General features: G+C 57.0%; 1 protein-coding gene across 1 annotated transcript in view; it reads left to right on the top strand.

The window, feature by feature from the left end:
- RASGEF1A (RasGEF domain family member 1A) overlaps positions 1-27665 on the top strand; it is a 72008-nt gene that overhangs the window by 33481 nt on the left and 10862 nt on the right. Inside the window, exon 2 of the mRNA XM_025396972.1 lies at positions 26990-27193. Coding sequence (XP_025252757.1) covers positions 26996-27193 — 198 coding nt within the window. The 5' untranslated portion in view covers positions 26990-26995. The remainder of the gene's footprint in view (positions 1-26989; positions 27194-27665) is intronic.

Raw genomic sequence — 27665 nt, 5'->3', positions numbered from 1 at the left:
AAAAAAACCAAAAACCGGAGACTGAGTAATTTATAAAGAAAAGAGGTTTAATTGGATCACGGCTCTGCAAACTGTATAGGAATCGTGGCAGCATTTGCTTCTGGGAAGGCCTCAGGGAGCTTTCACTCATGGTGGAAGACAGAGTGGGAGCAGGCAGGTCTGACATGGCAGGAGCAAGTGAGAGAAGGGGGAGGTGCCCCACAATTTCAAACCGTCGGATCCCTCCAGAACTCACTCACTCACTAACAGGAGAATAGCGCTGAGGGGATGGTGCTAACCCATTCATGAGAACTCTGCCCCCATGATCCAATCGCCTCCCGCCAGGCCCCACCTCCAACACTGGGGATTACAATTGAACATGAGATTTGGGTGGGGACACACACCCAAATCATATCAAGGGGAGTCCAGCCTCCTGTCCTGAGACCCTCAACTCAGAATCTTGACAGCTTGCCTGCTCTAGGCTTCGCCATCCTCAGAGCAGCATCTGTTGCTCTGGTCAGAGGCAGCCCCGTTCCAGGCCTTGTGCCCTGCCCCTAGAGGAGGCATCTGGAGAAAGTGCCTCTTCCTGTGTGTCTGGTCTCCCTGAAGCCCCAGCAGATGGCCACTGGCCCCACCACACCTGGCTTTTTCTCTGCTTTCTGAAGTGGCAGTGGGATTCTGCCTCAGGCCCCACCGGCCCTCCCTGCAGGATGGCCTCAGTCCCAGCTGCAGGGATATAAAGCAGGACGCCTGGCAGGGCTCAGCCCCAGCACAGCAGCCTCCTCGCATCCTCAGGCACCAGGAAGGATGTGGGTCAGGTCACACATGAATGCTGAGGTCACACTGGTGGGTAAAGGAGATAGCACCATCTGTGTCAGCCAGAGACGGGGGCAAGGGCCCCATTCCTCCTGGGGAAATGTCTGCCTTATCGAGGTCCTTGGATGACACTGGTGCAATCTGGGATGAGCACGATGGGAAGTGACCCTGTGACTGTATAAGAAGGCTTGTGGGACTGCCCACCCATCCGCCACCTCCTCTAGAGTGTCACATTCAGGGAGGCAGAGGGGATGCTCGCTCTGGGGTGAGGAGGCAGCAGGGCCAACTGCTCACACGGACTTCCTGAGACAACACTGGGTTCACCCCAGGGCCGAGATGTTCTGCAGGGCCATGGTACAGGGCTGAGGAAGGCAGGGGCAGGTGCCTGGAAGTCTTCCCCAGGAGCAAGACACCAGGCTTCACCTTCTTCGTGCTCTCCATGAAGCCACCTGAAGGGACAGGGTGGCCCTGCAGGCCCAGACCATCCTGATGCCACCTGTCCACCTGCCAAGGTCACCATGAGCTTTGCATCTTCTGGCTGGACTGAAACAAGATGCAGAAGCAAAAGTGGGGGAGGACATTGTGAAAGCTGGAGGGCCACTATGCCATTTCTGCCTGGTTGCCTCGTACTCCCCGCACTGCCCACCCAGAGGCACTGCATACCACGCAGTAATGTATAGTGCATACTCTGAGCAGTGGGAAGCGGTTCCAGGCCAGGCCAACACTCACTGGTAGAGAAGAGCGGGTGAGAGGGCAGTGCTCCAGGAGAAGGACTCCTGTCTCCAGGCCCTTGAGCTGGCTTGAGGGAGGCCAGTGAATGGACCCAGCACAGCCCCTACTTTCCCAAGACAGAGACAATTGCCCATCGAACCAGCCTAGTAGGTACTCTTGCTGCTAGTAAGTGAGCAGGCAAATAAGCTGGGAGGCAGAGGGCCTCTGGCAAGGCCTGGGCAAGAGCCGTGGGGTGGAGGTGGGGTGAGGGTATGGGCGTCCCGGGGCCGCTGGATGTCTTCAGGGTCACGATTGTCCATCAGCCCATGGCTTGCGAGCTCTCCGGGGTTGTCAGAGCCTCTCTGTGAGGTTCAACCTGAGCATACCCCGCTCCTCCCTAGCGGCCGCCCCGCCGGCCAGCTTGGACTCCCCCAGAACCAATGGGTCTCTTACCCAGCTCAGGTGCTGGATGCTCCAATCCAGACCCCAGGAGAGGGCGCTTTTCGGTTCCGCGAATCTTTCCCGTCCACATCCTCTGAGGGAGTGGGGTCCACTGCAGGGACTCGCGGAGGGGGAGCCCCGTCACCTGACAGATTCCTTCTGAGGCTGGGGCTCTGGGGGCGGGAGGCGCCTCACTGTGCCATGTGCCCGGCCCACCCCTCGCCGCGGTTCAGATCAGTCCTCCCACAAAAGCAGCTGCCGTGTCCCCCGCGTTCCAAGGAAATGGAAGGACAGGGAGTTCTGTGCGACCCCCGTCTCAGGCCAGAGATGTGTGGAGTGAGCGCCCCGTCAGGGGAGGCATTCAAGCCGAACGCTGGCGGAGCACCTGCTGTAGTGCTGTAGAGCGGAGGCCTACAGGTGAGGCTGGGGCGGGTTGAGAGGCGTCCCCTCCTCGAGCCGAGCCCCGACCCACGCTGCGCCTCTTCGCCGGCTCCGCGCGCTAGCACCGACCCCCGGCACGGCCGACCCTGGACGCCCCGCCCAGCCCCACACCCCGGCACCTACGACGCCCCCATACTTAGTGCCAGGCGCGCGCCCAGCCCAGGCGGCGCCCCCTGACAGCACTCCAGGCCGCCCCAGGTCCCTGCCCCACCTCCGCGCCATGCTCCTAGCCTCGGCCCCGCCCAGCGTTCCTGGCTGGCCTTGCGGCCCCTCTGCGCCGCCCGGACCCCGCGGTCCCCAGCCCAGCCTCTCGGTTTCCCGCGTCCTGGGTCCCACCCCTCCAGCGGAGGCGCCCAGCGGCAGGGGCTGGCGCAGGAGTGGGCGCTTGCTCAAGTCGCGGGCAGAGGAACTGCCGCTCGCTGGACGCGGCGGCCAGAATGTTACTGGAGCCCCAGGTAGGGCTGTGGCGGGCCCAGGTGCGGGACCGCGGGGCAGGGTTTTTGCGTTATCGGGCTCGGGAGGGGTGCGACGGTCCCCTGCATCCCGACTCGCGCGGGAGGGAGCCCGTCCTGAGGACCCACGCGCCTCCCTCTGTGCGTCCCCGCTGGAGCACCTGCTGCCCTGTGGGCGGCGCCCAGCCTGCCCCTTCTCCTGCCGTGCCCTTCGCGGCGCGGCCCGCAGACGCTGAGAGCACAGCCTGTGAACCTGGAAGGGATAGGGACAGGCGCCCCAGCAGCAGGCACCGGAGGGGTCTGTCCGGGACGGCCACTTTCGGGTGTATAAGAGCCCGGACTACTTGAGGGGCGCAGAACCATCTGTTGCTCCGAGAAGGATGTGCCGGGCGAGGGGTGGTCCACGGTGTGTGGTCTGTGTGAGGTGGTGGCGGCGGAGGGCTGCGGAAGCGCGGGCGCGCTTATTCATGGCACGTGGGAGGGAGGCGGCCGTGCCTGTGCCTTGTGAGCCCCAGGCGCGCCTGTGCGTTTAGGGAGAGTGGAGCCCAGCGTGGGGCTTTGAGGAGTGTACGCTCCAGGGCGAGGGCGCTGTGGGGCGCAGGTGGAGAACTGGCCCTGTAGAGGACCTGAGCGTGGAGCATAGGCATTTCTCATGCTGTTTATGGAGACCCACTCCCAGAGGCGCAAGGCGGTGTGATTCGGGTGCGGCAGCCCCCTGGGTTCTGAGCGCCCACAGCATGGAGCTGAGCCCCGGCCAGCCCTGGCCACGTGAAAGATGCAGGACTCATCTGTCCCTTCCTTCCTTCACTTAGCACGCATTTATTGGGCCTCTGCTGTGTGTAGGCACTGCGGTTCAGCAGGGAACCAAACACCACAGGAAGGAGGGTGTTGTCCTCACGGTGCCCACACAGGAAAGAAACAAGCACAATGGGTAGGTAAAATGGGTGGAGTGCCTCCTGGTGCTGAGGGTTAGAGAAAAAGCAATGTAGGAGAGCCAGCAGGGCCTGTGAGGAGTTCAGCGGTGAAGGTAGTTCAGGTCATTCTGCAGCAACAGAGCAGCCCCAAGTCCCTCGGCTCACAACAACACGGTGCAGTTTCCACTCACTGGTGTCAGCCCTGGTCCAGGCCGCCCTCATTCAGGGACCCAGGCCGACGGGGTCACGTGGTAGGGGAGGGGGGAGGGCCCTGCACTGGCATTTAAATACCCCAGCCCAGTACTCCAGTCACTGCTGTGAGACAGGTGGACCCCACGGCCCCACCCAGTTTCATTCGGACCTGCAATGACAGTCCTGCTCCCCCAGCAACCAGGGGTCTGACACACTTGGTGCCCAGCGTGCTGACCACCAGTGAAGAGGGGGCTGTCTGTGCCTTAGGTACAGTGGCTAGAGGAGACATGTGCACAGGACCTGCTGAAGGAGGGGAGGGAGGGAGCTATGTGGGGTGCATACTAGGAAAAGGCCAGGGCAGAACTTTGAAGTGGAAGCTGCCTGCATGTTGGGGCCAGATTGGAGACTGGGGCATCAGGAGCAGAGCCCATGAGGAGGTGGGACAGTGAGGTCAGTGAGGTGGCATGGCTGGGGGAGTGACTGGGCTGCAGTGGGAGGTAGCAGAGCAGGGTGTGCTCCCCATGGGGCTACCATGGCACTGCTGACTGCTGCTGGGAGGGTCCCACCCCAGTGGTCCAGGGACAGATGAGAGTCCCAGCCTTGGGAGATGGCAGAGGAGGAGAAGGGAAGAACTGATCCTCGGGGTATTCTGAAGGCAGAACCTGGAGGTCGTGCTGGGTAGGCTGTTTTCATTGAGATGGGAAGGAGTCAGGCTGGCGCAGGAAGGAGGGTGTTGCCCTTAGAGGTGGGCAAGATGGCACGTGCAGCAGGTGGGAGCGGGGACAGTTCAACACCTCCAACTCTGGAGGTGTTGCCTGGCAGGGGTGTGGGCAGTCTAGAGTCCAGGGAGAGGTCTAGGCTGCATGTGCTCGTGCAGAGCCTGGCCTGCTCCACCCTGCAGGCTCCTTGCTGCCCTGCCTCCTGGCCACACTGCCCACGCCTGCATCTGCTGGCTCAGGACAGTACAGCCCTGGGCCCCAGCCTGCCCAGGCCCAAAGCCCATCTTGCTGGGCCTGCTAACTTGAGCCACCTTCTTTCAGCTCCCTCAGGAGAGGTGGGATAAGGACTTTAGCCCTCAGCGGGGCATAGGCCAGGGGAAGGAGAGCAGAGCCCCATGGCCTCTTATGTTAGCCCGCCCCCTCTGTGTGTTGGGGGTCCAGGCCTGGCCAGGATGCAGGGGGCACTGGGGACAGCACAACCCAGGGTCACACACTCACAGATGCATGGGCCGCAGCAGTGCCATCCATTGGAGGGGGAGGGGCAGGCAGTCAGGAAGGGCTGCCTGGGGGAGAGAGTATCACACTGGCTTTGGTAGGATGCATGAGAATTGACTTAGTGCAGGGGAAGCTGCCTGCATCCCCCACACCTTTGGGCTTTTGGGCCTCGTCCTCCAGGGAACTGCTGGTGAATGACTAGAGGAAGGAGACCAAACTGTCATGTCAACCTCCCTTTTCCCCCTTAATCCACTGGAAAACCCCTGGTTATCCTTGGAAGCCGATCTCAGAATCACCTCCTCCATGAAGCCCTCGTGACTACTCCCTACAGAGTTAGTTCCCCACCGCTGTGCCTCCCTGACACCCAGCATGGACCCCCAATCCTGAAGAGATCATGCCATGCCATGGAGTTGTGTCTGTTTCCCCACAGACACTAAGGTCCATGGGCTGTTCTGTTCTGAATGTGTGGTATAGGCCACAAGGGCCTCAAGGGATGCTGACTTGACTGAACAAGTTCTGGAAGGAAGAAGGAAGGAAGAAAGGAAGGAACAAAGATGAGGGCAGGAAGTGGCCCGTATAGGCTCTCTACTTCTTGCTTTACATCTGGGGAAACTGAGGTCCAGAGGGGCTGTGTCTTGCCTGAGGTCAGCCAGGAGGTCTCAGGAGTCAGAGCTGGCTCCTGGGTCATGAGGGCTCCACTGTGTGGGTTCTGGGCTGCCTGGGTCCCTGTGGGTTCCAGGACAAGGGGAGTTCAGAGGCTGATGGAACACGAGGCCTGGGGGCTCCTGAGGGAACCCGGGGACGGTCAGATGGGCGCCTATGGATGGTGTGGGTCTTGGAGGAGGATGGCAGCCAAGACCCCCCGCAGCTTCTCTGTTTCTTTTTTTCTTTTCTTTTCTTTTTTTGAGACGGAGTTTCGCTCCTGTTGCCCAGGCTGGAGTGCAATGACATGATCTTACCACAACCTCCACCTCCCAGGTTCAAGTGAATCTCTTGCCTCAGTCCCCCGAATAGCTGGGATTACAGGCATGTGCCACCACGCCCGGCTAATTTTGTATTTTTAGTAGAGATGGGGTTTCTCCATGTTGGTCAGGCTGGTCTTGAACTCCTGACCTCAGATGAGCTGCCCGCCTTGGCCTCCCAAAGTGCTGGGATTACAGTCATGAGCCACCGAACCTGGCTTCTTGTTTCTTCTTCTGGCCCCTGCTGCTGGCTGGGCCCTGGCCCTGTGGCCCCTCGCACCACTGGCCCAGTGGAGTTTTGTTGGCAAAGCTGGTATCTTGTGGTCTCAGGCTTGGGGAATAACCCCACCCCCGCCCTGTCACTGCCCACACCCGCCTTCTGGGCCAGAACCCAGCCCCTGGCATTTCCCAAATGTCACTGTGACTGCCGCCAGCCACCCCTGCCCGGCCTTGGGCCGGTAAGTGTGCGTCAGAGTGCCGCCCTCCTCTCCCTCCCCCTCCCTGTGGGTGAGGAGGCTCAGCCTTCAACTCTGGCCCCAACCTGAGTATGACTTCCCTGGGGGCATCCCGGGGGCCACATACAACAGATGTCCTTAAAACAGGGACTGGCATGTTCCTAGAGTGCCCAGCCTGAGGGGGCAGTGGTGTGGGGTGTTTCGGGTGGGTGACCAGGAAAAGTGGCTTCAGGGTAGCTGAGCTGGTTGGCAGAGCAAGCCCACTGTGGACATTGTGTTCCTGGGTGATGGCGATGGAGCTTAGAGAGCTGAGAGATTCCTGGACACACACACACCCACACACAGACACCCACACACAGAGACACACAGACACAGAGACACACAAACACACAGACACATGCAGGCACACACACAGACACAGACACAGAGAGAGACAAAGACACACACACACAAAGACACACACACACAAAGACACAGACACACAAAGACACACACACACAAAGACACAGACACACAAAGACACACACACACAAAGACACACACACACAAAGACACAGACACACAGAGAGAAACGGACACAGAGACCCCCCCGCAACAGACCCCCACACACAGACACGCACACACACAGAGACACACACAGGCACACACACACACACACAGACACAGAGATACAGACACAGAGACACAAAGACACGCACACACACAGACACACACAGAGACACAGACACATAGACACATGCAGGCACACACACACAGAAACAGAGACACACTAACACAGAGACACACAGGCACACCTCCCCCTACTGCCACTGGTGTGGGCATCTCCATACCAGCTCCACACAGACTTATGTGCAGAAACCTATGCCCAGGGGAGGTAGATAGGTAAGCTATTGATTTTTTAAGTTTATGTTAGGTAATTGATTATTGATATCTTACTAGTTTGAACAGATTTTTAGTTTGGCTTCCCGGAAAACCCAAGAAATTAATTATATTACTTGCACATAAGGAACAGCCAACTTCTTTGTTTCTAATGTATCTTTAGTTTTCATATCTTACTGTGTTTTCTAAAAGGTGCAACATTAAATAATAGCAGTTGTTCTTGGCTTGATCTTCATTTAATGAGGAGGCCGTTCATGTTTTACTAAGTCTGAAATCGGCCCTATATTTCCAATAGGTATTTGTCATCATGGACAGTATGCTGGAATCCTACATTAATTGCCAAGAGTGCACACCACGAATGGATATTCAGTTTCATCAAAGGCTTTCCTGTATCTACCAAAATCATCAAATGCCTTTCCTCCTTGGACTTATTAATGTGTTGACTTATTAACTCTTATGAGCTAAATCATCCTCTTGTTCCTGGAATAAAGCCCACTGGGTCAGGCTCTATTGTGCTTAAAAATGCTGCTGAGTTCATTTTACTGATGTGTTGCTATGTTGCTGAGGGTATTTTTCACTATTTTCAGAAGTAAGAATTTATGCATATTTTTCTACTAGAAGACATTTGTCACATTTATAAATCATGCTATTTTAGCTTTATAAAATGAATAGGAAGCCTTTTCAATATGAATTGTGTAGCTGAAATAGTTTATATATCATGTAAAATTATATTATCCTCTAAGACTTGAAATAATTCATTTTAGAAACTATTTCAGCCAGGGCTTGCTTTTATTTTTTCTAGAGGCTTAGTTGGCTGTCAACTTAATTTGTACTATGGTTATTGGTCTTTTTGGGTTCTAAACATTTTTAGTTTATTTTTGGTTACTTATATTTTCTAGATGATATAACCATTCAAAGTTCTTGCAGATCATTTGCCACAGATTTAGGTAGTTGTTTGTTTTAAACTTTCTTCTACATATCTGGAGTTAGATTTCCTTTTTTCATCCCCAATGTATTTTTCATGTCCTTCCTTTCTTCCTTCTTCTCTCCCTCCCTTTCTTTTCTTAAATAAATTTTAATAATTTTTTTAAAGAAATAGAGACAGGGTGTCACTAGAGCCCCCCAAAGTCCTGGGATTACAGGCATGATCCAGGGTGCCTGGCCCTCCCTCCCTTTCTTCTTTCCTTTTGTTGATTAGAATTGCAAGAGGGTTATCCTTGAAATCTGTGTTTTCAAAGAATCAGCTCTTGAAGTTTATAAGGAGTTCTACTTTATTTTTTGATTAAGTCATCTAATTTGCCTTTTAGCAATTTCTTCTTCCAGTTTGTTTCGCTATTTTGTTGAGAAGCTCTTTTTTAAGTTTTTTGAATCAAGTGCTTAGTGTTTACTTCAGTATGTTATTTTTTTTTTTTTTTTTTGAGACGGAGTCTTGCTCTGTCACCCAGGCTGGAGTGCAGTGGCCGGATCTCGGCTCACTGCAAGCTCCGCCTCCCGGGTTCACGCCATTCTCCTGCCTCAGCCTCCCGAGTAGCTGGGACTACAGGCACCCGCCACCTCGCCCGGCTAGTTTTTTGTAATTTTTAGTAGAGACGGGGTTTCACCGTGTTAGCCAGGATGGTCTCGATCTCCTGACCTCGTGATCCGCCCGTCTCGGCCTCCCAAAGTGCTGGGATTACAGGCTTGAGCCACCGCGCCCGGCCTTCAGTATGTTATTGAAATCTATGATCTTTTCTCTGAGTACAGCTTTGGCCATATCAAATTCCAACCAGAGTTTCCTATAAAGGTTATTTTTCTGACATCTCTAATTGGAGCTTGAATCTTTAACACAGGCATGATTTAGGGAATTTTTTTATGAAGTATGTATTTTTTTTTTGGCTTATCAGTTATGTATTAATATCCAACTGTAGTACATTGTGCTCATGTCATTCTCTCACCTGCACACTTCTGTTTGGGGACTTTATGGGGTTTCATTGGTGGTATAACATATGACCATGTGGTAGAGACTCTGGACAGTAGACTGTGCCTTTCTGTTTCTAGACACAGTTTTTCACATATGTTGGTCCCCTATTCAGAGAGCGTGCATTGCAGTATTTTCATCCCTTGGGCATCTACCACTTGCTGGGCAATTTCTGGTTGTGAATCCAGCATGAAGAGGTGCTCACTGTATTTCCTGGGCATAGCTTTGTGTTCTTGGGAGTTTACCTCTAATAGGGTTAGAGAAAAAAAAATAATAAATAAAGTGTTTTTCTTACTCTCCACTCTCAGCCATTCAGCACAACATTCTGACACCAGATTCTCTAACATTAAGACAGCAGCTGGGTGCCCTGTAATTCAATTTGGACAATATTGGAGGCAGAGTCAGATCCCACAGGTTGAGAACTTGGTCCCACAAGGCTGCCCCCTCCCTCGACTTCAGATACCCTTTGCAAGTGTCAGGTTGTGGCCTATGCTTCTGACTTACCCAGCAAATCAGCACTCCCAGGACTCACTTCTCAGATTCAATTAATTTGCTAGAGCGGCTCACATAATTCAGGGAAGTACTTGCTTCCATTTACCCACTTACTATACAGGTTTTTACAGTGGTCACAGATGAACAGTCAGAGGAAGGGATGCTCAGGGCAAGGAATGTGAGAAGGAGCGTGGAGCTTCCCCATCCTCCCAGGCACTGCACTCCAGGGCCCTCTACCTGCTCACCTATCCAGAGGCTCCAAACCTGCTCCTTTTGGGATTTTGTGGAGGCCTGGTTACGTGGGCGTGACTGACTGCATCATTGGCCGTTGGTGATGGACCCAACCTTCAGCCTCTCTCTCCTCCCTAGAGCTGGGGTGGGAGTGAAAGTCCTCATCACATGGTTGGTTCCCCTGACAACCAGCCCCCAGCCAGGCTGTCCAGGAGTCCATCAGCACACAGCACACATTTACCACTTTAGTGTTAGGAGAGTGTGCTGGGAAAAAAGACAGCGTCATGCACCACATAGTGGTCCCCTGAGATTCATAATACAATATTGTCACTGGGCCTTTTCTATGTTTAGCTGTAGAAATCCTTACCATTGTGTTACATTTGCCTCCAGTATTCAGTGCGGTCACACACTATGCAGGTTGGGAGCCCGGGAGCAATAGGCTGTACCACGGAGCCTGGGTATGTAGTGGGCTGTCCCATCCTGGTCTGTGTTAAGTCACTCCGTGGGGTTTGCACAATGACGAAATCGCCTAAGATGCATTTCTCAGGAGGTATCCCCGTCGCGAATGGACGCATGACTGTATGTCTTCTTATAAATCACAGTATCCTGGCCCCTCCCTGTGCCTGGGCCACACGGACAGGAAGGGCCAACTTGCAGGCAGGAGGCCTGGGCTGCTTCCAGCTCTGCCCTGTCCTCAGCCCCACACCTGTATCTCTTTTTTTTTTTTTTTTTTTGAGACAGTCTCGCTCTGTGCCCCAGGCTGGAGTGCAGTGGCTCGATCTCTGCTCACTGCAAGCTCCGCCTCCCAGGTTCACGCCATTCTCCTGCCTCAGCCTCCTGAGTAGCTGGACTACAGGCGCCCACCACCGCGCCCGGCTAATTTTTTGTATTTTTAGTAGAGACGGGGTTTCACCGTGTTCGCCAGGATGGTCTCGATCTCCTGACCTCGTGATCCGCCTGTCTCAGCCTCCCAAAGTGCTGGGATTACAGGCGTGAGCCACCGTGCCCGGCTCCCACACCTGTATCTCATCTGGGAGGTGGTGAGCAGGGCCTCAGAAGCCCCCAGAAGGTGTCACAGGGCCCAGCAGGTGGGAGGCCCTCTGCCCACGGCACTCATTAGTGGTAAGGCTTGTGGGCAGTTTTGTGGGGGCTGGAATCCAGCACAGGCCCCTTGGACCCCGACCTGATTTCCCCCATCCCACCTTGCTGCCCTGCGCTTGCAGCCTAGCTTGCAAATGCAGCAAGGGCAGCTCCTCCTGGATCAGGCCCTGTCCATCCCACAGGCCTGGCTGGCTCCCCTGCTGTCACCGTGTCACACCATTCTCCCTCCCCTCGAGCCCTGCGCTGGTTGCCCTGGGTGGCGCGTCAGACAGAGTTCCAATCCCAGCTCCTCCAATCCCAGTTTCCCCGACTGGCGCTGGTGACTGAGGCCCTTTGGGCCTCTGTTCCTTCATCTGGAGAAGGGGGAGCAGCAGGAGAGCCACCCTGGGGAGGTGTGGAGGTGGCTGTGTCTGCCTTAGGTTCGAATCAGCCTAGTGGCACTAATTGATGCAGGGAGGTTTCAGGATGACTCAGTAGCCAATTAAATGCTTACAAATTCACGGTTTATTGGGACGCTTTCACACACCAACAATCATGCAAATATATTCCACACACCCAGGCAGTCATAAGAGAGGCGGGAGCGAACCACAGTGTCGGGGGGAGGGGAGACCAGCTGCTGACTGCCCGAGGGCCATGTTCCCTCAGAGCAGAGGGAGCGTAGACCCCCGGGTGGAGGGATGGGATCTCTGCTCTTCTCCCAGCAGGGCATCTGGTGGCCTCCAAAGGAAAAGAGGCCTTGGAGTTCTCAAGGGCAGTGCTTCCGCAGAACTGCACACTGCTTCCCAGCCCCCTCCTCCATGGCACCCTGAGGGTCTCCCCGGAAAGGAGTTGGTCATGAGCAGCTTCTTTGTATTTATGGCCCTCTGCAGGAGTGTCCCTGGCCATCATCTTCAGCTGCCTTTTGGCTTTTGGCATCACTTTCTTGTTGGGTCTGGCAAAGGGGTGCCTGGCCACAGCAGATATCACCTGATCATTGCAGTCCACCACACCTATGCTTGTCACTCTGCACGCTGAGGGCTCAGCAACTTCACTCTAAGCTGAGTTGCTTGTCATAAGTACTCCTTTTTTTTTTTTTTTTAAGACAGAGTCTTGTTGTGTCATCTAGGCTGGAGTGCAGTGGTGTGATCTCAGCTCACTGCAACCTCCACCTCCCGGGTTCAAGCAATTCTCATGCCTCAGCCTCTGGAGTAGCTGAGATTACAGGCATGCACCACCATGCCTGGCTAATTTTTTGTACTTTTAATAGAGATGGGGTTTCACCATGTTGGTTAGGCTGGTCTCGAACTCCTGACCTCAAGTGATCTACCTGCCTCGGCCTCCCATCGTGTTGGGATTACAGGAGTGAGCCACCACACCTGGTGAGATAGGGTCTTGCTCTGTTGCCCAGGCTCTGTCACCCAGGGGTGCAGTGGTACGATCTTGGCACACTGCATCCTTTACCTCCTGGGCTCAAGCAATCCCCCTACCTCAGCCTCCTGAGTAGCTGGGACTACAGGTGCATGCCACTGTCCCTGGTTAATTTTTTTGTAGAGACAGGGATCTCCCTGTGTTGCCCAGGCTGGTCTTGAATTCCTGGGCTCAAGCAATCCTCCCACCTTGGCTTCCTAAAGTGCCGGGATTACAAGTGTGAGCCACTGTGCCTGGCCATTTATTTTGAGACCCTAAGGACCACAACACATTATTACACATTCCTGTGTACTGGTCTGGCCAGTGTCTAACCACCGGTTACCAGCCCCCAGGGCCAGGGGACAGATACACAGCATGTGACAGGAGAGCTGCCTGTGTCCACAGCATGGGGGTGGCAGTCAGGATGTGTGTCTGGGTGCTGTTTCCCAGAGGCTGCTGGGCTGAGCATGCCCATGGCTCTGTGACCCAGCAGGGAGCTGGGTGCCCCTGCCTCTACCCCCATGACTGGCCCAGAGAGAGCTCCCTGCTCCCACAGTCATCTGCCAGGAGGATGACAATTCAGCTGAGGGAAATGGATTTTTATTTGTTTTGAAACACAAAGGAAAGATCTTTGCTCAGCCTAATTAGTTATCATTTAAAAGAACCATATGGTTTTTATTCTATATTCCAGCACCCTAGTTGGCTGTGGAGGGCAGAGGCTGCAGCTCACCTGGAACAGGTCTGTGTGTGGCCTGCGCGGCTGGCCATCCCTTCCCGCCTCTGGAGGCCCTCAGCCCTGACCCCGTCCGCTCACTGTCTCTCTCTCTTGGTCGTGGGCTGCTGCTTCGGGGCTGACTCCAGGGCTGGCTGGATGTGGGCAGTGTGCCCGGGTGGGCCTGGGCAGGACAGGTTGCTGGTGCCTTCCTACTGGAGCCGGCAGGTGCCCTGGCCACTGCCCAGAACTGATGAGCAGCAGGACACCCTACTCTGTCTTGCCATCGTCAGTGGACAACCCATCTAGGACAGGGACCCCAGAGGGCTGATTTCACTTGGGGTGGAATCTGCACACTGCTTCCCAGCGCCCTCCTCCGTGGCACCCTGAGGGTCTCCCTGGAAAGGACAGAACTGACCACCAAGGTTGCCTGAGTTTGCACATGACCCCATCCAAGCCTGTGCCCAGCTCTGCCCCTGGGAGGCCCAGGGCTGCCCACCCATCTGCAGGAGACTCTTGTTACCCCTGCAGAATCTGATGGTATCAACCCAAGAGGGAGCGAGGCCAAGGGGAGGGGGTACAGGGACCCCCAGGCAGCCGGAGTGGGAAGCCAGGCTGCCAGCGCCTGCCGGGAAAGGGCAGGGGTTCTCTGAAGTCCCACCTGCTGCATCCGTGGGCCTCTTGAGTCTCAAGAATGGAATGGTTCTTCGTGGACAATGACATTCTGTGCCCTGAGCAGGCCCAGAAGAAGCTGACTAGACAGAAAGGGAAAAGGGAGACTGGGCAGAATCTGAGGAGTGTGAAGAGGAGATGGCCAGATTCCTTCAGTCAATTCAAATTGTATTGGGTAATAGAAGGGAATTCAGAAGGAAAAAATGAATCATGTGTCTGTAACAAAGCTTTAATCATCTGCGTCGCGCCTGTGGCCGGGCCTCTGGAGCGGGCGCCCTTGCGAGGCGCTGTCCTGCTGGTTCCCATGGCAGCCGCCTCCTTGTTGGAGTCCGGCCTGCGGCCCTTGGCCAGGTCCCGGGACTGCCCTGGCCAGCCTGGAAGGTTCACCAAGGTAAATCCAGCCCTTCTTCGCAGCACTTGAAGTTTGGCTTATGTGAAACACTGTGGCTCCTGCCTTCTGATGCCTGCCTGGCCTGGAGGATGGAGAGGCAGGGGCTGTAGGGAGCTCCCTGCCCTGCTGCAGGAATGGGACCAGCATGTGCTCCCAAGGACTGTGCTGCTGCAGAGGCCACAGGAGTTGAGAGAGAGGAGGGTGAGGACTGGAGAGGTGACTTGCAGGGGAGTGTCACCCCCAACGCCACCCACCCCTAGACCAGAGCCAGCTCTGAGTCCCCCATGCCTGGGACAGGACAGTGCAACCAGGTCAACGGGTCCACCTGCCTAGAAGCAGGAGGCAGCTTCTGCTCGCTTGTTGCTGTCTGCAGCAGGTGCACTGGCTGTCCCTTGCATGGGAGGTGAGGACTCAGAAGTGGGATGAGGGAGGGGGCGGCACCACCTCCCAAGAGCTGTGTGTCTAGGGAGGCAGCTGGATAACCTATAGGACTGCTAGTGCTCTGCAGTGCCGATGCCATCAGAGCCCACCAGGCATTGAGCCTGTCCTGAGCTTCGTGGCTTCACTTAGTGCTCACGGTCACCTAGGAAGAAGGTGCTGGAGGTGGCATCTCACAGAGGAGGGTGCCGGCTCCCAGCTGGAGTGGGGCCCACTCCCTTACCACTGGACACCCAGCCTATGCCTAGATCCAGCCTGGGCCTGCAGCCGGCCCCTGCCCATCTGCTGTGCTGGCCTCAGCAGATTGGACAAGGGCTCCCTGGAGTCAAGGGAGACACGTTTCAGCGCAGTCAGGACGGTCTGAGAGCTGGGGTTTGGGGGTGGGGAGGACATATGAGTGTTGGCTGGGTGGTTGGGGGAGATCCCTTCCTGCCCTGGGTCAGGGAGTAGGAGGTGGATGCATCCCGGTTGAGGGAAGGGGCTCTGATGTGACCCACCTGCTGTTGAGGGCAGGCCTGGGGCCAACTTGGGCAGAGTCAGGGTGTGGCTTCTAGAGTCCTGGCTTTAGTCCCTCTAGCAGGCACTAGAATCTCAGAAATGGTGGAGACAAAGCCCCAGACTCTCCCAGGCAGGTGTCACTCACCTGCACATTGTGGATAGACGATGTCCAGAGGGGTTGGGCAATGGCCGGTCATCTGGCCTTCTTCCACAGAGCTGGGAGGACCTGGGGGTGGTGGAGGGGCTGGTCTGTGGCTGGCCACCCAGCCTTCTTCCACAGAGCCGGGAGGGCCTAGGTGCAGTGGGGATGGAGGCGCTGAGATGGGTCGTCCAGCGCCTGGGACTGCAGCGCCAGCTTGGAGAGAGCACCGTAGCCCTGGTGTGGGAAGAGGGAGCATGAGTGAGGGACACAGGTCACCAGGACAGGGGTGATAGAGAAGTGGGAGCCAAAAGGGGATGGAAGGGCTGGGAGCTGCCTGGGGCAGGCATCCCTCCTCTCAGCTCCATACAGGTCCCCCAGCCTTATGCTGGGATGGGCCGGGTCCCAGCGCGCTCCGCCAGCTGAGGGTACAGCAGGCCCACTGGGTCTGTGGGCCATCGGCTCTCCTCACTTGGGCTCCCCTGCCGGTGAGTGACATCCAGGAAGTGAGGGTGGCCCCTACCTCATTTCTCTCCCTCCACCGTGCCTCTCAGTGCAGGTGGGACCCCAGAGGCCTCTTTTTACTGGTCTGGGAATGCAGCTCTGGACTGGCAGGGTCAGAGGATGGGGAAGGGTGTGTAAGTTGGGAAGGGTGAGTGGCAAAGGAGGTGCAGCTGCCTCCGCCATCTGACCAATGCTGATGGAGCTCGGGAGGGAGATGGGGTGAGGTCTGTCCTTGCTGCATGCTGCGTGGAGGGGAGGAGGCCCCTAACCTCCTTCCCCCTCCTCTGCCACCCCATGCAGGTTCCTATCCCATCAGGAGCAGTGCCCCGCTTTCTTTCCTCCCTGAGGGTGACTGAGCCTTCAAGCCAAGTGGGCACACTCAGCCCTCTACCTTCCCCAAGGCGGGCAGCTTCTTCCCTGTGATGTGGCCTACTGCCACATCCCGACGGCCTTCTCTGGGTGGGGGCAGCCCCTGGGCCGGCTACCTAGCACTGTCTCCTATCCAGGAGGGGGTCAAAATCCTCACTGAGGCCAATGGCCCACTGAAGGTTTAGCAAAAGATGTGCATTTGCACAAGGAATCTTGTAACCGTGGTGTCTGCCTCCCATACACTCAAACAAGCACTTCACTTACAAATTGCACCTGACTCCCTGCTGAGCCCTCCCCGCTATGTAAGGTGAGGACCCCCACAAGATGGTCCCCCAAGGGAATCAGGAATCACCTGCTACATCCTGGGAGAGCCTCCTGGGGAGGGGAGCCTCATTCCCGATGTCCTGGTGGGAGGAGCCCAGACCCTCCCAGAGTGGGGCAGGCGGCCCACCCACTGTAGGCACAGACCCTGAGTACCCATGACAATGGTGGTGGCGGTGGGATGTGCCCGGGGTGCTGGTGGCTCCAGCGCCCCTGCTCCTGGCAGGGTGGGGACCAGGCAAGGTTGGGGGGTGGCCTGGCACTGCTGGGGACCCTGACCCTGGCACATCACAGGTCCAGGTTTAGCAGGGCCGACACACACATCATCAGTCAGTGCATGTTTTGGAGTGAGTGAGCCAGCCAGGAGGTGCCCCAGGGAGCGTTTGCCAGAGAACTAATGGGCCAAAGCTCCCAGGCCTTGGCGCCAGCCCTTCTGTTCACTCACTCCGCTAGTCCTTTCCCAGAAGCTCCTTCCAGTCGGCTGAGGCCTCACCTCCGCAGGGAGGCCAACCTCACAGCCCAGACAGAGGTTACTGCTTTCCCACTCATATTCCTGACCTTCTCTCTCCTCTGTTGGAGCACTGATTCTCTCTTAACCCGTAATATCATGTTGCCATCTGTGGCCATTATGTGTGGCACCACACAGGCTCTGTGGGGTGCTCTCTGGGGCCAGAGAGCCCTGTTTTTTTTTCCCTGGTGTATCTCCAGTAGGGATCATTACCACTTGTGAATGAATGAATGAATGAACGGGCAAAGAATAGGGCTCCGGGAACACCCACCTCCTTCCCCAGCCCAGTGCCGATAACTTCAGAGAACTGGTCAGTTATCCCCTGAAGGGCAAAGGGCCCTTTCTGTTGGGTCCATGGCATGCATCCAGCCCAAAGAATAGGGCTCCGGGAACACCCACCTCCTTCCCCACCCCAGTGCCGATAATTTCGGAGAACTGGCCGGTTATCCCTTGAAGGGCAAACGGCCCATTCTGTTGGGTCCATGGCATGCATCCAGCCCAGCCCAGGTAGGTGCGTGGGTCCCTCCCCTCCTGAGGCCCACCAGTGTCATGGCACAGGGCTGCCCCTGGCTCCCTCCAGGAGCACGCTTTCTCCGCCAGCCAAGAGAGGGGAGACAGGCGAGATGTGTAATTTTCAGTTGCTAATTGTGATGCCCTGCAGCTTGCTGAGCTAAAAATAGTCTCCGTTTTTGTTGAGTAGGTTAAAAAATAGAAGCCCACGTGCTGCCTCAGAAAGAAGCCCCCCTGCCAAGGCTGGCAGAGGCAGGGGGCTGGCTCGAGCCCCTCCTCCACCTCCTGGCAGATCCCTGGGACTCATGCATGATGGGCCCTGAGGGCTGTTTTTGTCCCAGTTTTCCAGGAAGCTGAGTTTCTTAATTTGAGGTCCACGGATGAGCTTCTGAGAGCTCATCGGTCCCCAGAATCATCTGCAGAAGGTCATGGGAATGTGTGCTTGTCCACACGTCTGGGCCAGGGCTTCAGCCTGCACTTGATATTCAGGGGGCCATGCCCCCGCCAGGTGCTCTCAGGGGCAATGCTGAGGTCTGAGTAACAGCAGGGCAGACCTGGGCAGACCTGCACATTACGGCCTCGTGGGTCCTGTGAGCTGAGCCTCAGTGTTCCCATCTGAGAAACGGGCCTCTCCGGGCTGCCTCCCTGGATGAGGGAGAATTGCATTGAGATGAGTCATGGAATGGCAGCACACGGCTCACTCTAACTCCTAATGATGCACACTTAAAGCAAAGCAAAGTTAGTCAAGTGAAGGCGAATCCCTGCTTTGGAAGTTTCCAGAACTGCAGACTCCAGGATCCAGAAGGGGTCCTAGAATTCCTACAGTGTGCTAGATTCCGACAGTGTGCTAGAATCCTGCCCTAGACCGCTCTTCCCTTTGAAATTGAACGGAGGCCTGACCCTGTTCATGTCTGGCTGTGCAGGAGACTTTGTCCCCTCCTGTCCTGTTGTCCCCACTCTCTGCTGTGGTGGGGCTGGCGGTGTTGGAGGATGGCCAGTTACCCCATGGGGCCACCTTCTGATGCTCCTCCCATAGTCCCTTTTGGGGAGCTGGACAGACGTACTCTGTGCACACACCCCTGAAGGGGGGCAGGGTGGGTCAATACTCATTGACCCCTGCGTCCCCCTTCCCCGGGGGTCTTTTATGAGGCCACAGTGGTGTCAGGCCTCCCGTGGCTCTGTTGGGTCTCCTCATTGCTGGGCATCCTCAGTGCAGGACACAGAAAGAACACTCGGGAGTGGGAAGGGACTCAGCTGCTGCCCAGGCCTGGACACATGAGTGGGTGCACAGGAAGACGACACATACATCAGGGCCTGGCTGCAGTGAGGCCACAGGTGTGGGCTGGGAGCCACTAGGCCTCCATCGTAGCTGCAGCTCTCAGGGGCTCCTGGGTGACGGGGCAGGGTGCAAGGTCTCAGAGTCCATGGCTGGAGTTTGAGTGGAGGGAAGGACTGTGCATCAGCTCAGGAAAGGTGTACGTGCTGTGTGGCTGCCCCTCCTGAGGAGTGCATCCAGCTTTTGCACACATGAGGCCAGAGGCAGATGGCCTCTCTCTGTGTGCTGCCTGGGGGGCAGGCATGGGCCACATTAGAAAGCTGGGTAGCAGGCTGGGTGCGGTGGCTAAACCCTGTAATCCCAGCACTTTGAGACGTTGAGGCATGCAGATCACTTGAGACTGGCCAGGAGTTCAAGACCAGCCTGGCCAACATCGTGAAACTCTGTCTCTACTAAAAATACAAACATTAGCTGGGCATGGTGGTGTACACCTGTAATCCCAGCTACTCAGGAGGCTGAGGCAGGAGAATCGCTTGAACCTGTGAGGTGGAGGTTGCAGTGAGCCAATATCGTGCCACTGCACTCCAAGCTTGGGTCACAGAGCAAGACTCTGTCTCAAAACAAAAAAACCAACAAAAAACTCTCCAACGTCTCTTGAAGAGGCTGCAAAAAGGAATGTCATTCATACTCTTTGGCAAAAATATCCCTCTTTCCCTCCCTCTCCCAGGATCTCTCATGGCACTGGGGCTGCATAGGGTCCCTCTTACTTTCTTAAAAGGCTGGAGTTTCTCAGATCCTGGCTGCCCCCTCCCCTCTTCTCACCCTGGACCCTTAGTCTAGCCACTTCCATTCCTGCTCTCTATGCTTTTTTCCTCTCCCCAAGCTATTCTTTTCTTTTATTCATATGTAGTATTTTACATAGTTATGGGGTACATGTATTTTTTACATGCACGGGGTGTGTGATGATCAAGGAAGGGTATTTGGGGTGTCCATAATCTCGAGCATTTATCATTTCTATGTGTTGGGAACATTTCAAGTCTTCTCTCTCTTTGGAAGTATGTAATACATTGCTGCAAACTATAGCCACCTGAGTCTGTTATGGAATATTAGAACTTATTTCTTCTATCTAAATGTGAGTCTGTACTGGTTGCCTAAGCTATCTTTGTTTCCTGCTCCTGCCCTCTGGTAGCCATTATTCTACTGTCTACCTCCATGATAGCAAGGTTTTCAGCTCCCACCTGAGTGGGAACATGCAGCGTTGGTCTTTCCGTACCTGGCTTGCTCCACTTAACATAGTGCCCTCCACTCTCAGTGCTGTGTGCTTGGCACAGTGTATTCCTTGGTGTGAAGGGGCGTGTGCATCTGTGTGTGCATGTGTGCACCTGTGTGAACCTGTGTGTGTGAGTGTTGTGGGGGGAGCTGTGAATATTCAGAAGCTAAAGTTTTAGGCTATGTCCCCTAAAAGTGCCTCTCCCCTGAGTTGTACTGAGGCCAAGCTCCAGAACATACCCACTGCAAAAGGTCCCAGAGATCCAGGGCTGTGTTCCCACAGTCCCTCACCCAGGCTGAGCAGAGCCCCGAGAGCAGCGTTCACTTGCACTGAAGCACGCCCCGCATGTGAGCACTCATGCTAGGCTGGAAGCCACACTCCACGTGTGTCCCTGCCACCCCCGCCCTCCCCACAGCCACCATGAGGTTCAGGTGCCAGTGCCACTAAGGCTCACACAGACGGAGGAACTGCCCCAGGCCGACCGCCGATGGGAGGCCTGGCCCACTTGTGGATGCAGGCTCCTGGCCTCTCCCCTCCTGGCACTTTGGCGCCATCAGCATGTGGCTGTTCTAGAGTCAGAGGGGATTGAGAAACCAGATGACAGCCCTTCCTCTACCCTACTCACTCTACGGGGTGGTGCAAGGTCTCAGAACCCATCTTAGACCTGAGATCAGAGCTCAGGGAAATGTTGGCTGTGCTCGCTTTATTGGGAAGCACAGTCCCGGGCAGCAGGAGGCCGGGAGCGAGTGGAGAGATGCCGGGATGTGTTCCAACATCAGCTGGTGTCCCAGTCATCTCTGGAGAGGCTCTGTGAAACTTCTGTGTCTCAAAACAGTGCCTCTGGGGTGAGGATTCCTACAAGGTGTTAACCTGCCCCAGCCCCAACCTCTCCCAGGGCTGGCGGTGTCGTGTGTGCCCATGGTCCTAAGGGCCTAGGTCAGAGGCCACAGGTCAGAAGCAGTGGCACCCAGTGCTGGGCCACTGGGCACCATTGAGGGAAGGCCTAGATGTGGGCGGCACAGAACCACATATCTGGTTCCACTCCAGGCACACAACCGCACTAACTTCCGTCTCTCACTTCAACCTCACTGCAACCCTGCAGGGAGGCGGGACGAGACATTCCACACCCAGTGTCCAGCCGAGGAAGCAGGCTCAGGGCCACCCCGAGGCTTCCTGCAGGTGTGGGGACAGAGCCTGTTCTCTGGCATGCTCTGCAGTCCCAGGCCCAAGATCTGCAACTGCGGGAACGGACTCAGGTGTGTGGGGCTGCAGACAAGGGCATGAGAGACTGGGGTGCAGCTGTGGGGGCCTCTCAGGATAGTATCACCTGTGGCAGACCAAGGCGGGACAGCAGCAGGACCCCATGAGTCACTTCATCCTCTGGGGGACAGCAGCACATGTGCCAAGTGGGGCACCTTGGGTCGAGCCTGAAAAGGCTGGGACAGCCACACTCAGGCGGAGTAGTGGAGGCCTGGGGAGAGCCCTGTGCCTTGTTGTCTGCCGCCTCCCCTCTGGCCTGCTGCAGCGCATCCCGGCAGGCAGGTGGCAAGGGGTCTCTAGGTTCAGCCTCTCTCAGGCAGCCTCCACTCCAGGCCTCCCACAGTGCTGCTGAGGCTGTGCAGGGCAGGAGTGTGACCCTCAAGGCCCAGCCAGGATGACTTGGGCTCAGATACAGGGAGGACCCCCTTCTCAAATGTTGCCCCCAGAGAGCCAAGTAAAGCCAAGTATGGAAACTGGCTCTCTCCCGAGATAGAAGAGGGCCCCTCTCTCACCAGCAGGCTGGGCCTCTGGACTGCCCTTGTGCCCACCGGCCCTGTGTGGGAGGTAAGAAGGGAGTGAGGCGCGTCCTCCAGGAGACAGTGAGTCACTCTTCCCCGCCTCGCTGTGAGCACGTTTCTTCTGTGTTGATTAGCTCTATAATTAGGAGGCGCTTTCCTTCCTGCCTGAACAGAGGAGGGGCTGCAAGGAGCCAGAGGGACTGCTGGGTGAAAGCCTGTCCCCCACTCCCTGCAAGGGGCTGCTGCTCCAAGGAGTCAGAGGGGCTAGTGTAGGGTGCAAGCCTGTCCCCAACTCCCTGCAAGGGGCTGCTGCTCTTCCAGGTGAGGGTTGCCACAGACGTTGGTCTGGCACACTGGCTGGCCCCGGCCCCGTCTGTGCCTACATCCCGGGGGAAGGGGGAGGGTGCTTCCTGAGCCCTTCACAGGGTCTGCTGCCTCGAGATGGGTCTGATGCAGCCAGCAGCAGCTGAGGCAGGAGAGAGGCTCCCCGTGCTTCCTGGAAGTCTGTGGAAGATGCCAGTGCCTCTCCTGCCCCCGAGACCCATTAAATTAGAGTTGTTGGGGTGGGGGTCAGGCACGGTGTCTTTGAAAAGTCGCCACGTGGTGCTGGTGTGCACGTACTACAGCCAAGGGCCTGCCCTGGTTTGTTTATTGATTGATTGATTGAGGCAGGCTCTGGTTCTGTTGCCCAGGCTGGAGTGCAGTGGTATGATCATGGCTCACTGTAGCCTCAACCTCCTGGGCTCAAGTGATCCCCCTGACTCAGCTCCCCAAGTAGCTGGAACCACAGATATGTGCCACCACACCTAGCTAACTTTTCTTTGAATTTTAGTAGAGACAGGGGTCTCTATGTTACCCAGGCTTGTCTCCAACTCCTGGGTTCAAGCGATCCACCCACCTCGGCCTCCCAAAGTGCTGGGATTACAGGCATGAGCCTCTGTACCCGGCCCCTGCCCTGGGTTAGCCAGTGCAGCTTACCTGGAGGCTGAGGCTCTCACGCAGGTGGGCTTCCTGGGCCTTCCATTCACCTGCATATGATTCATCTGGTGTCTTGCTCAGCAGCAGATGTGACCCAGCAGGCCTGGCCTGGAACTTGAGATCTGCACTTTGACAAGCGACAGGTCATGCTGTAGCTGCAGGTCCAGCGGCCACACTTGGAACTGAGAGGCTGTAGGGGAAGGGTCTAGAACTCTAGTGTGCAGCTGAGCTACCTGAAGGGGGAGCACTGGGCCCAATCCCACCAGTTTCTGGCTCAGGAGAAGGTGCTGCTCCTGCTTCGGGGACCACACCTGGCCTTAGAGCATCCATGCAGGGTCTGGTTCTCTGGGGTCAGGGTGGCCTGCTCTGTCCAGGCCAGCCCCAGCTGGACCTGGGGTGGAGGTGATGGTTCCCACAAATGCTGGTTGAGCAAGCTGGCCCGCCACAGCCCTGTCTCTGCCTAGCCCTGGGGGGGGCTTCCTGAGCTCTCCACAGTGCCCAGACACAAAGGGCCAGTGTGTCTAGAATAAGCAGTGCCTCCTGTGTGGGCTGGAGAGGTGCTGAGCAGTCATGCTGGTGGGAGTCAGCTCCTGGGGGTGAGGAGCCACCTGGTGCCCAGCACCTTACACAGGGGCTCCTCTGATCCTCCCTGCAAACCCCTAAAGTAGTGCTCCCTGTGCCCATTTTATAGACAAAGAAATTAAGGCGCCGAGGGTTTGAGGATCTTGATACAGCCAAGACAGGTGGTGGAGCCAGGCTCAGACTTGGGCCCCCTGCCTGCCCCTGCTGCTTGCTCGGTGTGAATCCTGGCACTGCTGCCCTCTGGCTGTGACCTGGGGCAGTTACTGAGCCCTCACCTGCGTAAGGGAATAAAGGGTTCTCTGGGAGCATAGCGGGTGATTGTGAGGAGTAACTGGGATTCTTCAACTCTAGCATTGCCGTTTTCAGTGTTCAGCACCCTGGCCATCACTGTATCATGATCGCTATTGCTGTGACTGGAGCCAAGGGCCCAGTGTGCAGTTCTTCCCTGGGAAGGGGCCGCCTGGGGGTAGACACAGCTGTTCAGATACACAGGTTTGCAGTTGCACATCGAAGTGCCTGTCCCTGCTGTTGGGGCGAGGAGGAAGCAGGTGCAAGAACAAGTGACCTCAGGGCTGGGTGGGGGTGGCCGGCAGGGGACCCCACAGGGGAAGTGCTGTCATCATCACCATTTCACAGCTGGGAAGGTCGAGGGCTGGCCAGAAGCACCCAGGAACAAGGAGTGGGCCTGCTGCGGGGCCAGGATTCCTGCCCGGGAAAAGCCATGTAGTGAACCTGCCTCTCCACTTGGCACTGAGCCCTGGAGACCCTCCTCGAAGTGCTCCATAGCTGGGCAGGGTGGGCCCTGCTAGGCTTGAGCTTTCAGGGGTAGAGGCTCATGGGGCATCCCCCAGACCTGCAGGGTCTTGGTTTAAAACTGTTGAATGCAGGAGACCTAGCACTGGGCCATGTCCCCAGGTGGGTCTCCAGGTAGGCAGGACAGAAGGAACCCAGAGCACCCCACCTCTCAGGTCAGTGTGGCTCCACACGGGCCCCCTCAGGCTCTGCTGACTCCCCGAAAGGATTGTGAGCATGTGCAGAACCCCTGCTTGCCTGGGACATCCCTGCATGCTCCTCCTCCAGGCCCCCACCCTTGAAGGTGACCAGCTCCCATGTGGCCTTCCCAGCCCCTCTCTGGCTGCTGACCAGTGGGCCGGGTCCCCAGGCTGGCTCCTCAGCTGCTAGGCAGGCCTCCCGGCACTGAGGCAGGTCTCTCTGAAGGCTGGACGTGGAGTGGCCTTGCCCTGTGGGGGGATCGGCTGGGGCTGAGTTTGTGGGGTGTCAGAGTGCATCCCCCACATACTACCTCCTGATCAGAGCAGCCTGCAGTGGGAGAGGCCAGTGGCATGGCAAATGCCCTCTCTGATGACTCCAAGAGCTTGGGGTGAGGAGGCCCAACTGACCAAGGTTACCACCTGCTGGTCACCTTTTGAACCCAGAACTGTGATCTTGGGGAAGTTGTCTCAGAGTGCATTGGCCTCAGGTAAGATGCCTGAGACAGTGCTGAGCAGCTGTGGGCAACAAGGGGTCTGTGAGCCCACCTTCATGACTTCATTGCACAAATGGTCACTGAGTGCCACCCTGGGCCAGCAATAGGACACACAAGTGAATGATACAGCCACTTCTGGCTTTGTGGGTCAACAGTCTAGGTTAAACCCAGGGAGTCTTCCTGGAGGTGGTGACACCTAGGCTGGACTTGGAACTCCTGGAGTTTCCTTAATTGAGTTCCTTCCCACTGTGCCTCAGTTTCACCATCTGAAAAATGAAGGATTGGCTCACATCAGTGGTTCTTGGGCTGGAGTAGAGGGTGTGTTGGAGTACAGAAGCAGCCACCCTGAGTTTCTGACCAGCAGGTCTGGGGCTAGGCCTGAGAATGTGCATTCTAACTTGTGTGAGGCACCACTGCTGGCCTGAGTCTGAGGGGAGCATTGTGTGAGTCTGAGCCATGACCTCCCTGCCCTGGAGTGGGGACAGCACTGAGCCTGGGGGCCTGGAGATTCCACCCAGCCTCATTGTGGGGCCTTTGGTTGCGTTATTGCTCTCCTTGCTAAGGATTTTCTAAGAATTCCAAGGAAACCTTTAGGCATTTGGTGGGAAAACCAGTGTCATCTGGGCCGGATGCCCTTTTTTCCCTGGTGGCAGGGACAGGGACGTGCTGTGTGTGTGTGTATGGGGGGCGGGCGGCGGGCAGGTGGTCCGCTCTCTGCTTGTAAGGCCCCTACAGGGCAGGGGCCCACGGTCCTGTCATGGCACTGAAGTAATCATGGCAACATGCTCTGCCCAGAGGGGAAACTAAGGCCAAAATGGCAGGAGGGCCTGGCTCCTCCACCTGACCTCAGCTGCTGGCACCTGTGCTGCCTTCCCTTGAGGGCCAGGAGGGTGAGGCTGGCTCTGTGTGCAGACAAGGCCATAGGCAGGCCACCCCTGGCTCTCAGGCTGGCAAATGCTGCATTGCCCAGTCTCCACTTGGCTTCTCCCAGGCATGGTTGGCTGTCTGGGGCACTGGGGAAACAGGCCCAGAGGGCTTCAGACTCCCTTAGGCTTCACAAGAACTCCCAGCTGCAGGGTGTGGTGAGACCCTGAGCCCCGTCACAGCGGGCCATGCCACAGAGGACAGTCCCAGTGTGGGCACCGAGCCCGCCAGGAGGCCCAGCTGCTCAGACATCTGCATCTCAGGAGCATTCAGATTCACTCCAAGCCAGTTCCAGATCTCTCTCCAGCCCCGCCCACCTCATATTGGTCAGCCGCTCGGCCCCAGACCTTCACCGTGTGGAGTGGCCCTGCTCACCACTCCTGCTACCACCTGCCTGAGCAAGCTCTCCCTGGGCTGTGGCAAGACCCACCGTCCACACGGCAGCCACCACAAGTCAGACCACTGTGCTCAGAGCCCCAGGCTCCCACCTCACGAAGCAGCACATGCAGCCTGTGTGTCCGGCCCTGAGTCCTCAGACTGCCCTCCCAGCTCCCGGCTGCACACATCTCTGGGTCAGGACCTCGGCACCCGCTGTCCCTCATGCCTAGGGTGTTCCTTTCTTATCCTGGGAGCTGCGTGGCCAGCCCCATCAGTTGTTCACAGCCCTCTCACCCCAGGCGGCCCTGACTGCCCACCGCGGGCTCCCTGTCCCTCCTCGGACGATTTCTCCAGAGTTTCTCTTCTCTGCTGGCTCTGAGTGTCCAGGGCCCTGGAATGAGGCCTGGCCCGCAGGGAGCTGAAGACACAGTGATCAGATGTGCAGCAGCTGGGGGACCACTGAGGAGCCCGCCTGCCCCTCCCCTGGGATGGGGGTGCCCTCTGCCTGTACTGCTGTGCCCCTGCCACGCACCCCTGTGCACATGCATGCAGGCTGCAGGCTGCCTGGGAGGAGGGTCTGTGGAGCTGTGGAGGCGCCTTTGATGCCTCATGTCCTTGCTCTTTTCTCCCAGGAAACTATGCCCCAGACGTCCGTTGTCTTCTCCAGCATCCTTGGGCCCAGCTGTAGTGGACAGGTGCAGCCTGGCATGGGGGAGCGTGGAGGCGGGGCCGGTGGTGGCGCCGGGGACCTCATCTTCCAAGATGGACGCCTCATCTCTGGGTCCCTGGAGGCCCTGATGGAGCACCTTGTTCCCACAGTGGATTATTACCCCGATGTGAGTACGTGGGGCCTTGTGGAGTGAGACTAATGGGGTGACCTGGGCTCCAGCAGATGTCAGGTGTGGGAGGGAGGCCCCCACAGAGTGGTAGAGCTGGATGGGGCTGCAGGAGGGGCAGGGCAGTGGAGGGCCCAGGCCCACCTCCAGGGCCTTCTCTGCCTTCTGCTCTGCATACACCCCCAGCTAGCAGGGGGCCTGGGGGAACCTGCTGTGACTTCCCTGCTGCTGCCCCAGGCAGGAGGAGATGATCCTGGGGACACGGGAAGCAGAAACACACAAGGGCCGAGCAAGGCCCTGAGTTCTGAGCAGGGCCTCCAAGGCGGAAGAGGAGTTTTAAAGGGCAAAGCCAGCACTTGGGGTCCTGGCGAGGGCACGCCCAGCCCAGGTCCTGGAGCCTAGGGCTGAGCTGGGAAGCTGGTTTGTACATAAACCCTGGTGGTCCAGAATGAAGAGGAGATGGCCTGGCTTG

The sequence above is a fragment of the Theropithecus gelada genome, chromosome 9, assembly GCF_003255815.1.
Source record: "Theropithecus gelada isolate Dixy chromosome 9, Tgel_1.0, whole genome shotgun sequence".
Taxonomy (NCBI): Eukaryota; Metazoa; Chordata; class Mammalia; order Primates; family Cercopithecidae; genus Theropithecus; species Theropithecus gelada.
Note: the sequence above shows the minus strand (reverse complement) of the source record. Positions and strands in the feature narration are given on the sequence as shown.